The 17,505-nt window shown below is 43.0% G+C and overlaps 1 protein-coding gene across 3 annotated transcripts in view; it reads left to right on the top strand.

Annotated features, from left to right (window-relative positions):
* Nucleotides 1–17,505, top strand: part of DCDC2 (doublecortin domain containing 2) — a 142,475-nt gene that overhangs the window by 28,503 nt on the left and 96,467 nt on the right. For all 3 annotated transcript variants that reach the window (XM_084620383.1, XM_084620384.1, XM_084620385.1), the window contains 2 exons: nt 10,718–10,794; nt 10,907–11,038. In XM_084620383.1, the coding sequence (XP_084476509.1) occupies nt 10,718–10,794; nt 10,907–11,038 (209 nt within the window). The remainder of the gene's footprint in view (nt 1–10,717; nt 10,795–10,906; nt 11,039–17,505) is intronic.

Consider the following 17,505-nt stretch of genomic DNA (forward strand, 5'->3'; position numbering starts at 1 on the left):
AACTAGGGTAAACATGTAATTACCCCATTGTTAGAAAGTCAAAAGTCATAGATGCAATACCTAGGGTCTTTGAAAAAAATGACCTCTAATGTCCATTGAAAGGAATCAGTCTATAAAGATTTTTTTTAAAATACACTCACTTCAGAAAGCTTAAGTACCTTCTGTGCTGTTTTTTTGTACCTTTGTAGTTTTGAACTTCTAGCTGAAGGTCAAATGGGATCACTGGGTTAATTTCATTAAAAAGAAAGAAGAAACTTTAATATGCATCCATGTTTTGGGATGTAAAGGCAGTGTATAGTATAGCCAATACTAACAGTGAATGATTTCATAATAGAAGGCCAGAGGACTACACATAGGAGAGACTGTTCATGCTGATGTGCCTGGGGGAGGTATCACTTCCGGGAGGCAGTATGAATTAGTGGATAGAGCATTGGACTGGCACTCAGGAGACTTAGATTCTGTTCCTGGCTCTGCCAGAGGTGTGCTTGATGGTGCTGGGCAAATCACTTCACCTATCTGTACCTCAGTTTCTCCACCTGTAAAATTGGGATAATGATACAGCCTCCTTTGTAAAGTGCTTTGGGGAATATTGATGAGAAGCCCTATATAAAGGTATTATTATTATTATTTTATTTTATTATGTCTGAAAAGTGGTTGCCTCTTCACCTGCTTCTTCTGGTGTTTTTGAAGATTCTTGAAATGCATTTCTTGCTGGCCTTGTGTTCAGTGGGGGAAATCTGTTCCAAATCTAAAGGGAAACATAACAAATAGGGTGTTGAAGGGCTACATTACTGGGGAAGAAAGAGGGAAATACTATAAAAAAGCCCCTTTTTTCTCTCCTCCCCAGCACCCAGGGATGTTGCTGGTTAGGATAGTTAGTAGTGACTTAAGGATCAGGTTTGGAGAATCTGGAACCAGGAAAGGATCAGATCAGTCTTTTAGATACACAAGTACTTTTAAGTACTGAAGCCAGTCTGCTTTATGCTGCAGATTGGACTGACAGCCCCAGCATTGGTGGAGGGGAATATGGGCTACATCCATTGTTCTTTGAACACAGCCCAAGATCTGGGTCTAAATATTCAGACTAATGACTACTAAAGTATGATTATTGTCATCCTAGCCCTCAGCAGCACGCTTTTCAAAATGTTTCCTTGCTTCTTGGCTTTGAAGCTCTTTGCTACATTGGTTAGACTGGCAAATGATCCTTTGACACTGACAGCAGCTACAGGAACGTTTCAAAATATTCCCAACTGGACTCCCTTTTGCAATCTGGAGACATGGCAGATTTCCCTCCCCTGCCAAAAGCCTACTATGGTAAAAGACTGATATAGTAACACTGTAAAAAATGAGCCTTAACATGTTTTTCTGTAAAACTGACACCAAAAATCTGACACCAGGATCCTTCATAATTTGGCAGCCTCTACAAAATCTCTGTGGTCCAACTATGCTAATTACAAACGATGTCACAACAAGTTATCATTGTCTCACCCTGCCCAGGCTAGTAATGTAGAATATTCTGAGTGCCAGGATTTCCCAAAGTCCCAGTGTCTAATTCAAAGCCCATTGAAGTTCATGGGAAGGCTTCTTCTAGGGTTGCTACCTCTAAGGTACAAAAACCCAGGTCATCTGGGAACATCCTGAGCCCATAAAACTGGACAGCTGGCAGTGTACCCTGAACACAGTTACAGATTTCCCAGGACAGCTATCTCAAAAAAGGGACAGTCCTGGGAAAACCGGGACAGGGGACGGGGGGAGGGATAACTCAGTGGTTTGAGCATTGGCCTGCTAAACCCAGGATTGTGAGTTCAATCCTTGAGGGGGCTATTTAGGGATCTGGAGCAAAACCTGGGGATTGGTCCTGCTTTGAGCAGGGGGTTGGGCTAGATGACCTCCAGAGGTCCCTTCCAACCCTGATAGTCTATGATTCTATGTGGCAACCCTTGCTCTCACTGACTTCAACGGGATTTAGATCAGACATTCAGGCACACACTGATTTACAAACAGATAGTACTGGCAAACAAGACAGACTCCAAAGAGATATCCTCGACCACCTCAGTACGGCTTTAGTGAAGGGGAGATCCACAGGAGTTCTAGGAATTCACCTCCCACCTCCTTTCACAGGCATTTCTGGGGTCTAGGGCTGCACTAACCTCCTCAGCCATTCGATCTGTCCCCCTGTTGAGGATGTAGCCAAAAGCTTCCTGCACACTGGGGCTCAGCTAGCCCCCACAGATTGCAGCTACCCTGTGCCAAAGGAAAGCAGCTCCATCTCATGGACTCCCAAAATCCTGCCAGATCTCTGTAGTGGGCCTCTTTTGCTTGAGTGGGCAGGGAGTATGTTTGATACTGAAAATGCACAGTTACTAGTGAGTTTAGTACTCACTACTGTGAACCACTTCAATGGGCCTGCTCAGAGTAGTAAGCGCTAGTTTCAGTAGTGTTGGCAGGATCTGTCCCTGGGCCTTGACCAATAGTCATTTGACAGTCCCCGGCTACACCATCTCTTTAATTCGGTTCCATTAATAGTATTACATAAAATAGATTGTAGGCGGAACGGGACCTGTCATGAATCTACTGTGCTTAATATTTGTATGGCTATTTAATGTATAGCATTTTAGTATAGTCTATTATATGGTATTAAACTTTTTTTTTACCATGGAAGTGACTACAATAGGTGGCTGTAGATTCTAATTTTTAAAGACTCATCTCTCTCTTTTAAATTAATTTAATTTTTAAAATTGCTTTCATTTTTTAAAACCTGTTTTTATCCCACCTGCTTTTGGTGCTCAGTTACTGCAATGCCAGCTATAAGGCCATTTTTAATGTACGTATTTGCCTTTTATATTATAGCTCACTTGAAATGTTACCAATGGTAAATTTTGCCACTCTTCTTTTATGGTAGTTACTGCGTAAACCATGGGAGTTTCTTCAGGGGGTTGCCACATGCCCCCACCAACTAAATTCTTTGACATGCATCACTGCTAAAGGGGGAAAAAATCATCATGTTGGAAAAAAAGATAGAAGATTAGAATCTAGAAAGACATCATAAATAGGTTTTACACAAAAATATATTCAATGACTGTAAATAAATTTGGAACTTTAGGCACGACAACAAAATAATACTTTTTAAGAACGCCACAGTGGAAAGGAAAAACTAAAATGTTCAACCCTTACTTATGCTCTGTTAAGGGCAGGCATTCCTGCCCACATTCCATTCTTCTGTTGTGTACAGATAAGTCATTTCATGCACATCTGAAGTGTGGGGGGAATGCTATTCTAAATGGGCAGCATTTTGCAGTCCGTTAAATTCTACCTCAGCCTCTCCCATTCTCCCATGCCAAAATAGCATCAATTACTGCAGACAGTTTGAGGTCATTTACACTGCTTACTCCTCCAGGGTGTGGACATGCCCCTCTAGGGCAGTGGTTCTCAAACTTTTTTGATTGCCCCCCCCCCGCTTCTTTGTGTCTGTAGTCATTTACACATCTCCCCCCCCACGCCCATCCCAGTATACATATCGCCACCCACCACTTTTCACAGCAGCCTTAGCGTTCTCTTGAATCCTTATTTCTGTGCTGCTGCTGCTGCTGCCGCCACCTCAGGGCTGACAGCTGGAGCCCCACTACCTCCCAATGAGGAATTGGGGGAGGGGGGCTAGAGAGCTCAGGTGGCAGAGCTCTGGCTGTCCCCTTTATCCCTGTCTCTCAGGTGTGCACAGCCCTTCTGCATGAGACCCAGCTACCTGGGGCTGACAGCCAGAGCTCATAACAACAACAACAATAATAAATAAAGCACACAGCTCGGGCCTCCCTTGGGAGGCCTGCCCCACAGTTTGAAAACCATTTCTGGGGCAGCAGTGGTTGTGATGAGCAGTCAGTGTAAAATGGGCTGAAGGGGACAGGACATCTATGGAGAGTGGTCATTACACAGAATACCCCATCTGTGGTGCATCCCAAGAGTTCTGCAGGTTTGGGAAATGGAATCTTTGAGCCCTCAGACCCCTGCTATGGCAAGGCAAATCCTCTCCCCTCCCTCTACCCATCCCCAATGCAAAAAATCAAAGGGTTACACATGCTTAGATTCTCTCAAGAAATGACCCTTGGTGACTAGCATCCCGAGTCTCCTTCCTTTCATAGCAAAACATGCAATTCTAAGCAATGGGCTACCTGAAAATGTGCAGAGGTTGAGTGACAGTACTGAACTGGTTGATTAAACATAGAGCCAAGAATTTCTGAGTTCTAATCCTAGCTCTACCATTGACTAATTTGGCTGACAAAGATACCTGTATAAATATAACAGACAAATATACAATGTCAATGAAGTACACATTATATGGATTAAAAACTGGCTAACTGATAGATCTCAAAAAGTGATTGCAAATGGGGAATCATCATCCATAGGGAGTGCTTCTCGTAAGGTTCCTTCCTTACTCAAATAGCCTGATGCTATTCAAAATCTTTATCAATAATCTGGAGGAAAATATAAAATCATTGCTGGTAAAGTTTGCAGATGATACAGTAATTGGGGCAGCGGTAATGATATGGCCAAGTCAATTCTACAGAATTATCTGGGTTGCTTGGTAAAGTGGGCTTACTTGAACAATTTGTCTTTTAATACAGCCAAATGCAAGGTCATACATCTGTGAACAAAGGGTGTATATATAGGATGATGGGACTGTATTTTGGAAAGTAGTGACTCTGAAAGCAATTTGCGGATCAGAATCAATAACTATCTGCCATAAACTCTGTTGTGATAATTGGGCCTACAAATTTATCTTAATCATGAGCGCAACTGTAAAAGCTGTGAGATAGTTTATAAAGTGTCAGAATAACCTACAACAACAAATGTTGATGTGGAAAAGGTGCAAAGGCGAGGCAGACTGAATTAGCCTAAACCAAAAGGCCTACTGTTATAACTAAAGGACTGTGTTAAGATTATGTCCGGAAAAGAAGAAAAGTGTGGAACCAGAAATCAATCAACCAAAATTGGTGTGTCAGAAATTAGGCCTAATTGGTGGACAAAATAATGAGGGGATGGGACTTTCCACCCATCACTCCCTTTTGGGATCCTCAGAAAGAGAGTTTGGGGGGAAAATATGGATGGATGAGTGGAGGTGAAGCAGAGGGCCTACCATGACACTGACTGACTGAGATACGAGAGAAGGAAAAGAGTGAGTTTCACCATCATGACTACCACTTCCACTTTCTCCTGGGACCCTGTACCTTCTTCGTCCAAATCCTGAGAGATGTTCTGACCAGAATAGGCCAGAGAGAGGTACCAGATGGCATTGCCACCTCCACCAGCTCCAACTAAATCCCAAACACAACCTGGGATGTGAGATTTTGTCACCTCCCTTCTTCCCCATCTCATGCGTTCATCTCCTTCCCTGCCTTATTTCTTCTCTTTTACTATTTCTCTCCTTTTGCCTTCTGTCTAATAAGCCTGGCTTACCCAGCCAAGACGGCGTATTTCACAACTTGCTTTAAGCCTGCAAATAGAAAGAGGCAGCTAAAAGCAATGCTGTAAATGGCTTGATGCTGGTACAATTTGCCAGGTCTCAGAAGTGGCTGATAAGACCATGCACCATGCCAGGGTTTCTCCAGCAGTGAGATTGCAAGTGAGAGTCAACATCAGAGACAGAAGCTGGATTTTTTATTTTTGCTCTTCTTTTCTCTACCCTTTTGCATGTGTCTTGTTTTGCCTTTTAGGAAATGGGATCAGACATTAACAACAGCTCCAGCCCATTTCAACTAATGGCTTCTCTTCTCCCCAAAAGGACAGTTATTACCAACTTTAATATTATCTGATAGACTGTCAAACAAGGTTTCCCTCCCACCCCCTTCTAAAGGCTCTCTACAGTTAAAGTGATAGGGAATGTTGGATGCTTAAATGAAAACCTTACTTAACATTTCAAATGCTATAACTGTTTTTCCTTCTTTTTAGTATCTTTAATAAAGGGTTACAAGATTTTTAACGGGATGTTTGCCATAGTACAAAAGCAGACTGAAGTCTCTGTGTACCAAACCTTGTTTAAAACTGCTTAGGGTTGGACAGTTACAGGATCATGTTAAAACCTTTGACTTGGGCCCATTTATTCACCCTGAATGAATTCAGCAGTGTGATGTGGTGATTAAGAGAGCAAATGTGATCTTTGGATGTCTAAGGGAAATATCACGTAGAAGCAGGGAGATGTATAATATATACTGTCTTAATGAGACCATTACTGGAATACTGTGTCCAGTTCTGGTGTCCACACTTTGGAAAACCTGCCTTATGGGGAGAGAAAAAAGTAGCTAATTCTAGTTTATCAAAGAGAAGGTTAAGAGGTGACTTGGTCACGTTCTATAAATACCTATGTGGGGAGAACATTTCTGATAGAGAAGGATCTTTAATTTAGCAGACAAATACATAACAAGAGCCAATGACTGGAAGGTGAAGCTAGAGAAATTCAGAGTAGAAACAAGATGCACATTTTAAAGTCAGGGTAACTAGCCATTGGACAATTTTCCTAACTATGTGGTGGATTCTCCATCTCTTGTAGTCTTTAAATCAATACTGGATGTCTTTCTAAAAGATATGCTGTAGATAAACCAGAAAATTAGGGGGGAGGCTGTTCTAGATTTAATTTTGACAAATAGGGAAGAAGTGGTTGAGAATTTGAAAGTGGAAGGCAACATGGGTGAAAGTGATCATGAAATGGTAGAGTTCATGATTCTAAGGAATGGTAGGAGGGAGAACAGCACAATAAAGACAATGGATTTCAAGAAGGCAGACTTTAGCAAACTCAGGGAGTTGGTAGGTAAAATCCCATGAGAAGCAAGTCTAAGGGGAAAAACAACTGAAGACAGTTGGCAGTTTTTCGAAGAGACATTATTAAGGGCACAAGAACAAACTATCCCACTGCATAGGAAAGATAGGCAATATGGCAAGAGACCACCTTGGCTTAACCAGGAGATCTTCAATGATCTAAAACTCAAAAAAAGAGTCCTATAAAAAGTAGAAACTCAGTCAAATTACAAAGGATGAATATAAACAAATAACACAAGTATGTAGGGACAAAATTAGAAAGGCCAAGGCACAAAATGAGCTAGGGACATAAAGGGTAACAAGAAAACATTCTACAAATACATTAGAAGCAAGAGGAAGACCAAGGACAGAGTAGGCCCGGTACTCAATGAGGGGGGAAAGACAATAACAGAAAATGTGGAAATGCCAGAGGTGCTTCATGACTTCTTTGTTTTGGTTTTCACCAAGAAGGTTGGTGGCGATTGGATGTCTAGCATAGTGAATGCCAGTGAAAATGAGGTAGTATCAGAGTCTAAAATAGGGAAAGAACAAGTCAAAAATTACTTAAACAAGTTAGATGTCTTCAAGTCACCAGGGCCTGATGAAATGCATCCTAGAATACTTAAGGAGCTGACTGAGGAGATATCTGAGCCATTAGCAATTATCTTTGAAACGTCATGGAAGACAGGAGACATTCCAGAAGACTGTAAGAGGGCAAGTATAGTTCCCATCCATAAAAAGGGAAATAAGGACAACCTGGGGAATTACAGACCAGTCAGCTTAACTTCTGTACCCGGAAAGATAATGGAGCAAATAATTAAGCAATCAATTTGCAAACACCTAGAAGATAATGAGGTGATAAGTAACAGTCAGCATGGATTTGTAAAGAACAAATTGTGGCAGACCAACCTGATAGCTTTCTTTGATAGGATAACAAGCCTTGTGGATAGGGGGGAAGCGGTAGATGTGGTATGTCTTGACTTTAGTAAGGCTTTTCATACTCTGTTGCATTACCTTCTCATAAACAAACTAGGGAAATGCAACCTAGATGGAGCTACTATAAGGTGGGTGCATAACTGGTTGGGAAATCATTCCCAGAGAGTAGTTATCAGTGGTTCATAGTCATGCTGGAAGGGCATAACGAGTGCGGTCCCGCAGGGATCGGTTCTGGGTCTGATTCTGTTCAATATCTTCATCAATGATTTAGATAATGGCATAGAGAGTACACCTATAAAGTCTGTGGATGATACCAAGTTGGGAGGGGTTGCGAGTGCTTTGGAGGATAGGATTAAAATTCAAAAAGATCTGGACAAACTGGAGAAGTGGTCTGAAGTAAATAGGATGAAATTCAATAAGGACAAATGCAAAGTACTCCACTCAGGAAGGAACAATCAGTTGCACACATACAAAATGGGAAATGTGCCTAGGAAGGAGTACTGCGGAAAGGGATCTGGGGGTCATAGTGGATCACAAGCTAAATCTGAGTCAACAGTGTAATGCTGTTGCAAAAAAAGCAAACGTCATTCTGGGATGTATTAGCAGGAGTATTGTAAGCAAGACACGAGAAGTAATTCTTCCGCTCTACTCCATGCTGATTAGGCCTCAACTGGAGTATTATGTCCAGTTCTGGGTGCCAGATTTCATGAAAGATGTGGACAAATTGGAGAAAGCCCAGAGAAGAGCAACAAAAATGATTGAAGGTCTAGAAAACATGACCTATGAGGGAAGATTGAAAAAATTGGGTTTGTTTAGTCTGGAGAAGAGAAGACTGAGAGGGGACATGATAACAGTTTTCAAGTACATAAAAGGTTGTTATAAGGAGGAGGGAGAAAAATTGTTCTTAACCTCTGAGGATAGGACAAGAAGCAATGGGTTTAAATTGCAGCAAGGGCGGTTTAGGTTGGACATTAGGAAAAAATTCCTAACTGTCAGTGTGGTTAAGCACTGGAATAAATTGCCTAGGGAGGTTGTGGAATCTCCATCATTGTGGATTTTTAAGAGCAGGTTGGACAAATATCAGTCAGGGATGGTCTAATTAATACTTAGTCCTGGGATAATACTTGAGTGCAGGGGACTGGACTGGATGACCTCTCGAGGTCCCTCCAGGGAAGGGGTTGGAATGGGGGCAGGGAAGGGGTGGAAAGATGTGGGGCAGGGCCGGGGCCTCATGGAAGGGGTGGAGTGGGGGCGGGGACAGGGGCAGCGGGGGAGGGGATGTCAGTGATGCGGCCCTCGGGCCAATGTACTAGTCCTCATGTGGCCCTTGTGATCATTTGAGTTTGAGACCCCTGGACTAGATGGTCATAATAACCTCTCCTGACCTAAAATTTGTGACTATCTGGTAGGTCCCTTAACCTCTGTCAGTTTTCCAATCTGTACAAGGCAGATGATAATACTTACAGGGCATTTTCAGGTTGAATTAATTTTTGTTTGTAAAGCCATTTGAAGATATAAATGTTAGTTTTCCCCAAGTTGAAATGAGGCTCATTAATTAAATTGATACAACTTTTAAGTGTGGACGAGGACTGATAAAACTTATAAGGGACTAAAGCATGGGCTATTTTTCATCCTATGATTGGGCATGTAACCTGTGCTAACAATATAAGTATTGCAAAGCATGTTTCTATTTGTGAGTACGGTGTGTTGAATCCTTCAAACCTGTAACCCTTTCTTGGGGTATTGTGAGATTGTAAATACATTTTCCTTTATTTTTGGATGTTTGTTTGGGATTTTCTCAGCCCACCTGGCTCAATGATTTGTGAATTATAGTAGATTTAAGGTCTTCCCTTTAGTTGATTTTTGGGGGGGAAGAAGATGTGTTTACCTTTTATGTGTTTATTTTTTTTACTTGAAAATTTGAAAGAATGTGATGAATGCTATATGGAAACCTAGCATTGGATAACTTTCTATTCAATATTAATGTCATGACTACTGAGCACCTTGAACAAAGTGTTTATTAAAAAGGGGGGCAGCATGGTCTAGTGATTAATGCCGATGTCTGGAGATCAGGCAGCCTGTATTCTATTTTGAATGCCACAAGCTTCTACTTGAGTAAGTCATTTAACCTCTGTGTGCCTTTTCCCATCTTTTCCCTTTTCCCAAAACGAGGCTCGTACTTACCAACCTTTGTAAAGAGCTTTGATAATAAAAAGAGCTGGATGAAAAGGGCTGTATAAGAGCAAAATATTTATTAAACTCTGAGGCCTAGAGGTACTTAGCTATTATACTGAATGGAAGATGCAGGTTTAACTTTCCGAACCAGTAGGCATGAACTATGAGAACTAAGACTGAAACACTGTCAGAAGTCAGGGGTGAAGTTTGGGAGGCTGACCCTTGTGTGACTCAGCAGCATTTACTGACAAGTCAGTAATGGCATCTGCAGAGCTCTGAACTTCAGTACAGATTTTGTGGCAGTGTATGCTTATGGTGACATAACACCTGCATATTGGGAGGGATAGGAGGAAAGCTTTATAAGGGTTGGGGGGCATAAGGTTTTCATGAAGGCAAAAGGTCAAGTTTTATAACCTAATATAGTTCCCTCAAGAAGGGCCCTAGTCATTATAGTATGTTGGGTTTCAGAGTAACAGCCGTGTTAGTCTGTATTCGTGAAAAAAAGAGGAGTACTTGTGTATATAAAAAGATCTTCTACACTTTCCACAGTATGCATCCGATGAAGTGAGCTGTAGCTCACGAAAGCTTATGCTGAAATAAATTGGTTAGTCTCTAAGGTGCCACAAGTACTCCTTTTCTTTTTATAGTATGTTGCTGTACCACAGAGGGTACTTAGTGCCAGATGGCAGTAGTGTGAAGTTAGTTAAACCTACTGCTGGAAAAAGAGGAGTTAAGTAAAAATAAAATGAAATAATTTTTTTTTAAAATCCTGTCCTAAGATAAAGACAGAATAAATGACTATATACTTTTGTCCTTCCAGGTGAAGCCAGTTACTCACAGTAGAATCAATGTGTCAGCACGTTTTCGAAAACCACTTCAAGAGCCATGCACTATTTTGTAAGTAGGATTTTCAGTTAGGGGAGGTAATCCACTATCATCTTTTTCTTGTTTCTATTGAGTTTTATTTAAACACAGCTACACATTATTTAACTTTCCTTTATTCTTCCAGTCTGATTGCTAATGGAGACCTTATAAATCCAGCAGTGCGCCTCTTCATTCCTAGAAAAACACTAAATCAATGGGATCATGTTCTTGAAATGGTGACAGAAAAAGTAACCCTCAGAAGTGGAGCTGTGCACAGGTATGGGGAAGTTGTATATTTATAATATATACTTTACATATTGACATATCTTTTAAATCTCTATAAATAGAGCTGGTTGGGAACTGAATTTCTGTTCCACAATTTTGAAAAAAATTGTTCCTAATCAGAATGAAAATCTGAAGTTTTGAATTTCCACTTCAATGAAAGTTCCATAAAAATTGATTCAGTACAGTTGAAGTGGTTTGTTTTAGCTTCATAGTTTCGACATATAGAATTTAAAATATAATATATATTATTATATTAACATTAATATTTAATGTAACAAAATCAAAACAAAATAAAAAAACAAAGTCAAAATATAATGTTTTAACATTGTTGAAATGAAACGTTTTGACTTTTGTCATAAAATGTTTTATCAAAATTGACATGTTCCCACAAAATATTTCAGTTAAAAAACCCCAGCATTTTTCAATGGGAAACTGGCCCACCTAATTTATTTCAACTCACTCTATCCACAACCCACCATTTTCTGATGACTTGGACCCTGCAGTATGCTCAGAAAGTCACCCAGCTCAATCTCTGTCAGACCAAGGTGGGAAGCAGGTTCCAAAGTTATACAAGCATCTCAGCTCATCTCCGTTGACACAATATCGATTAGGAGAGAGATGATCGCTCAGGTAGATAGTTCCCAAATCGTTTAGGGCTTTAAAGCTTAAAATCAGCACCTTTAATTGCACTTGGAAATGATTTGGGAGCCAGTTCAAGTCCTTGAGCACAGATTAAATGTGTTCTCTATGGGAAACACTGTGAAGTAAGCAGGCTGCCAAATTCTGCACTAACAAAATTTATGGCCTTCCAGTATATCCCCATGTAGGGCACATTTCAGTAATCCACTTTCCAGATGGGAAAGGCATGATTAACTTAGGTAAGGTCTGCATCTGAGAGAAAAGGTCACAGCCCTGTATCAATGAAGCACTCTTTGCAACTGTTGCTTACTAAACCATTCTGGAGCAGGTGGGAGTCAGTAAGACCTTCAGGTTGTAAAGCTGTATCACAAAAAGAGAAACTCCCCCCAAAATAATAGGAGATGAAAAAGTCTCCCCCACTGTGTAACCTCAGTCTTGTGTGGGCTGACTCTCCGCCATATAGCTTCCATCCAGTTCCATCATTCCCGGCCCCATGTTTCTGTCAACATCACTAAATTCTCAAAACAGTGTTTTTTGGGACATCTAAGTTGTTATATACAGTAAAATAGATGTAAACATACATGACAACTCTCTCGGTCAGATCCTCAGCAGGTGTAATTGTAGCTCCAGTGAAGTGATATCACTTTTTACCAGCTGAAGACTTGGCCCTCTGTTTCCACCTCCAGATTGTTTTGAAATTAATAAACCATTAGAACTTTGCTCTTTGTCACTACTTGATGAAACAAATAAGCAAATTACGTGCAGTAAGGTATAAATTATTCTATAGGTAACTATGGTTGCAGTTCAGTGTTTTGTGTTATTTTCAAGAATAGATGATAAAAATGCACATGACGACATCTCAGGCCCCGACTTTCCTAAGTGCTGGGGGGTGCTCGACCCCTGGCTCTGCCCCAGGCTCCGCCCCCACTCCGTCCCTTCCCCCAAGGCCCCACCCCCACCCTGCCTCTTCCCGCCCTCGCTCCACTTCCGCCCCACTTCTTCCCACCCAGTTCTGCCCCCTCCCCTGAGCGCACTGTGTCCTCGCTCCTCTCCCCTCCCACCCCAAAGCCTCCTGGGCGCTGTGAAACAGCTGATCGCGGCGGGTAGGAGGCAGGTTGGGGAGGTGGAAGGATGGGAAGGTGCTGATTCGCTGGGCCCGCCGGTGGGCAGGAGGCACTGGGAGAGGGTGAGGGAGAGCTGATAGGGAAGCTGCTGGTAGGTGCTCAGCACCCAGCATTTTTTCCCTGTGGGTGCCCCGGCCCCGGAGCACCCACAGAGTCGGCGCCTATGCATGGCATTTCAGCCATTCAGTGTTTTCCTCTTCTGGTTTCCTATTAACCTAGTTTTCATATTCTGTTCCTTAAAATGCTAGGAGTACATATTAAATAAGTTAGTAAAGTGATCATTGTTCCTTAATAAGTTACAAATTAATTGCTGTGGTTTACAGTCACTGTGTTGTCATCCTGTGAGACCACTGATGCCAGAAAGATATAACTTCTTATTAAACAAGAAAAAACAGAATTATGAGAATGACACTACATGTGTGGTGTTTTTCTTTTCCGCATCATTAACAACATAGCTGCCAAGTTTTGTGTAGTTTCATGCATGACATTTATCAAGTCACTGATTCTCCCTGCCACACTCCCCAGGAGCGGTGGCAGGTGCAGGAAGGAGGGGAATCACAAACAAATATGTGCAGAGCAGTGGAAGAAGGGGAGTCTATGAGAGAGGTAGATGGGAACCTATCTGCAGTACCTGACATAAACAACGCATGCCTCCTAATGCTGGCAGGAGGGGCACAATCTAAGGGGGAGGACATGTGACCGCCCCATTTGTCTTCTTTGCCCAGCAACCTCTCCTGCCCTGACCCCAACCTGGGGCCACCACGCTCAGGGCCGCCCTTACCCGTACGCAAAGTACGCAACTGCGTAGGGCACCAGGAAATTTGGGACACCAAATTTCCTGGTGCCCTGCACAGCTGCATGCTGATCCAGCCCCTGCTCTACCTCTTCCCCGGGCCCCTGCCCCTGTTCCGCCCCAGCCCCGCCTCTTCCCACCCTTGCTCCACTCCAGCCCTGCCCCTTTCCCACTTCTTCCCGCCCCTGAGGACTGAAGCAGGGCTGGGCCTGCACTCACTGGCTGCAGGAAGTGCAGTGACCTGGCCCCAGCTGCGCCGCTGATGAGTGCTGGGGGGCGGTTCCCTCCTGCCCCTCAAGCCAGCCAGCCCCCACCCCCGGCGGAGGCCTGGAGCCAGTCCCCGCACCAACTCCCCCCGCGGTGGGTGCTGTGTAGGGCCCCAGAATAGCTAGGGACAGCCCTGACCATGCTCTCCCAGCCCAACCAGAGTTACTTCCAGGAGGGGGGACGACTCTGTCCTTCTCCTGCTGTGCCTGCCCCCTGGCACATTCCACCCGGGCCCGAGCTGGGGATGGCCCACTGCCGCCATCTCCCCAGCCAGGCTCTTGCAGGCTGCTGCTGTGTTGCACAAAGCAGTGACCCGGAGTGGTGGGTGTGGGAAGTGGCTGGTCCTGCCTCCTCTGCTCCCTACCTGGGCCCGGCTGCCAGGGACAGGGGCTGAGTGTGCTGGGGGACAGGTGCAGTGGGAGAAGGACAGAGCCCCTCTCTCTCCACCCAGCAGACCAAGCAAAAATCTGGAAGGGGACCATTTGACCCTCTTTGCCCCGCCCCCCCATGCATCGCCTGTGCCTGAGGGGCCTCTGGTGGGGAGGTACAGGGTGCCTGGAGGTGAGGGGGAAGGTGTGGCATGGGGGGGAGAGGTGTATGCCAGGACAGGTGAGTTGGTTGGGGGAGTTGGTGATGAAGTGAGGCGTATCTAGGCAAGGTGAGGGGAAGAGGGAGGTGGTAATTGGGAGCCTGAAGCAGCTGGATGGGTGGGCAAGGTTGTGGAAGGCAAGAAGCCTAGGCACCAGTGCTTCGCTTTATGTCCCTGCCACCACCTCTGGCTCAGATGCAGGAAGGGAAGCAGAGAGTGAGGCTCTCTGCAGAGTAGCTGCCCCAGCATCCCCCAGAAGGAATCACTGCAGAGGTATCTCTGATGCCTAACAGGGATACATGAGAAACCAGCTGGGCTGTGGGCAGGTATGACTGGGTGGATGGGGAAAAAGCTGTAGGCATGAATGTCACACAACGTATGTGATACTTGGCAGGTCTAATAATTTTTTTTAATCAAGTTCCTTTGCTAAATGCATTGTTGTTATTGTTTTCACTTTAAACAGCTGATTATGTTTAATTCAATTATCAGGCTTTATTATTTTTAGTGAGAAACTTAACTAGAGGCTGCCAGATATTTGTTGTTAAGGTTTTCAGGTGGTTCATTAGGCTGACAACATTGAAAAAGAACAACAAAAATGGCATTTAAAGCATAAAAGTATACATTAGACAACGTTAAAGATCTATTTAATACACCCATATCCACACCCACTGACATTTATATGGGAGAGTTCTATTTCCTAAACTACATTAATTTTCCTGGTTAGTTGGTTGGTTAATTGGTTAGTTAATTGGTTAGTCTCTAAGGAGCCGCCAGTACTCCTTTTCTTTTTATTAATTTTCCTGTTTTCCAGGGTTCTCCAAGCATTGTGTGGTCTAACAAACACAATGAGGTGAATTCAGAAATGAGTTTCCTTATTGATTTTAGGTTTCCTTGTCTTTGTGGGCTTGTTTGCTCATTAATGTTTCATCATTACTGGTGGCTTTTATGTGGCAATGAAGCATAAGTGTTTTTTCAAGTGCTGCCATTACCATTAAATGTTTGTATTTAAAAAATAACCACTAAGTATACTTTGTAGTAATGGAAGTGCATTTGGGATGACATACTAGATATGCAAGGAAACAGCAAAGTCATTCTTATTTTTTAAAAGCTGAGATTGGTATTCATATAAAATAGAATTAAAAAGTTGCCTATGTTAGTATACAATTTGTTACACCTAGAAAATGGAGGAACTTCCACATCTGGGGGGATTAATAATGCATTATGGGTTACACAAATATGTCAGAGTGTTTTTGCAAATTGTGCCTTTTTTTTAATTTCATGCAAGATTAAACAAAGTGTGTGTCTGGCCTCTAACGGCAATGGATTCATCTGACTAATACTGACTCTTGGAAGTTAGTGTAAAAAGAATTATGGGGAAAAGTAGCTTTTTCTCTTTTATAAAATACAGAACTTTCTGACTTTGCTCAGCTCTGTCATCTTGCACATATCTGTATATATCATTTGGGAAAAAGCTTGTTGAGGTGGCCTTGTTGAGAAATTAATAATATTTGCTTGTGTCAGTATATTCGCAAAAAGAAAAGGAGTACTTGTGGCACCTTAGAGACTAACAAATTTATTTGAGCATAAGTTTTCATGAGCTACAGCTCACTTCATCGGATGCATTCAGTGGAAAATACAGTGGGGAGATTTATATACACAGAGAACATGAAACAATGGGTGTTATACACACTGTAAGGAGAGTGATCCCTTAAGATGAGTTAATACCAGCAGGAGAGCGGTGGGGAGGAGGGGGAGAAAACCTTTTGTAGCGATAATCAAGGTGGGCCATTTCCAGCAGTTGACAAGAACGTCTGAGGAACACTGGAGGGTGGAGGGGGGGAATAAACATGGGGAAATAGTTTTACTTTGTGTAATGACCCATCCACTCCCAGTCTCTAGTCAAGCCTAAGGTAATTGTATCCAGTTTGCAAATTAATTCCAATTCAGCAGTCTCTCGTTGGAGTCTGTTTTTGAAGTCTTTTTGTTGTAATATTGCAACTTTTAGGTCTGTAATCGAGTGACCAGAGAGACTGAAGTGTTCTCCAACTGGTTTATGAATGTTATAATTCTTGACATCTGATTTGTGTCCATTTATTCTTTTACGTAGAGACTGTCCAGTGTGACCAATGTACATGGCAGAGGGGCATTGCTGGCACATGGTGGCATATATCGCATTGGTGGATGTGCAGGTGAACGAACCTCTGATAGTGTGGCTGATGTGATTAGGCCCTATGATGGTGTCCCCTGAATAGATATGTGGACACAGTTGGCAACGGGCTTTGTTGCAAGGATAGGTTCCTTGGTTAGTGGTTCTGTTGTGTGGTGTGTGGTTGCTGGTGAGTATTTACTTCAGATTGGGGGGCTGTCTGTAAGCAAGGACTGGCCTGTCTCCCAAGATCTGTGAGAGTGATGGGTCGTCCTTCAGGATAGGTTGTAGATCCTTGATGATGCTTTGGAGAGGTTTTAGTTGGGGGCTGAAGATGATGGCTAGTGGCGTTCTGTTATTATCTTTGTTGGGCCTGTCTTGTAGTAGGTGACTTCTGGGTACTTTTCTGGCTCTGTCAATCTGTTTCTTCACTTCCGCAGGTGGGTATTGTAGTTGTAAGAACGCTTGATAGAGATCTTGTACCTGTTTGTCTCTGTCTGAGGGGTTGGAGTAAATGCGGTTGTATTGTAGAGCTTGGCTGTAGACAATGGATCGTGTGGTGTGGTCAGGGTGAAAGCTGGAGGCATGTAGGTAGGCATAGCGGTCAGTAGGTTTCCGGTATAGGGTGGTGTTTATGTGACCATCGCTTATTAGCACCGTAGTGTCCAGGAAGTGGATCTCTTGTGTGGACTGATCCAGGCTGAGGTTGATGGTGGGATGGAAATTGTTGAAATCATGGTGGAATTCCTCAAGGGCTTCTTTTCCATGGGTCCAGATGATGAAGATGTCATCAATATAGTGCAAGTAGAGTAGGGGCATTAGGGGACGAGAGCTGAGGAAGCGTTGTTCTAAGTCAGCCATAAAAATGTTGGCATACTGTGGGGCCATGCGGGTACCCATA

This window comes from Lepidochelys olivacea (assembly GCF_965140295.1).
Source record: "Lepidochelys olivacea isolate rLepOli2 genome assembly, chromosome: 2".
Taxonomy (NCBI): Eukaryota; Metazoa; Chordata; order Testudines; family Cheloniidae; genus Lepidochelys; species Lepidochelys olivacea.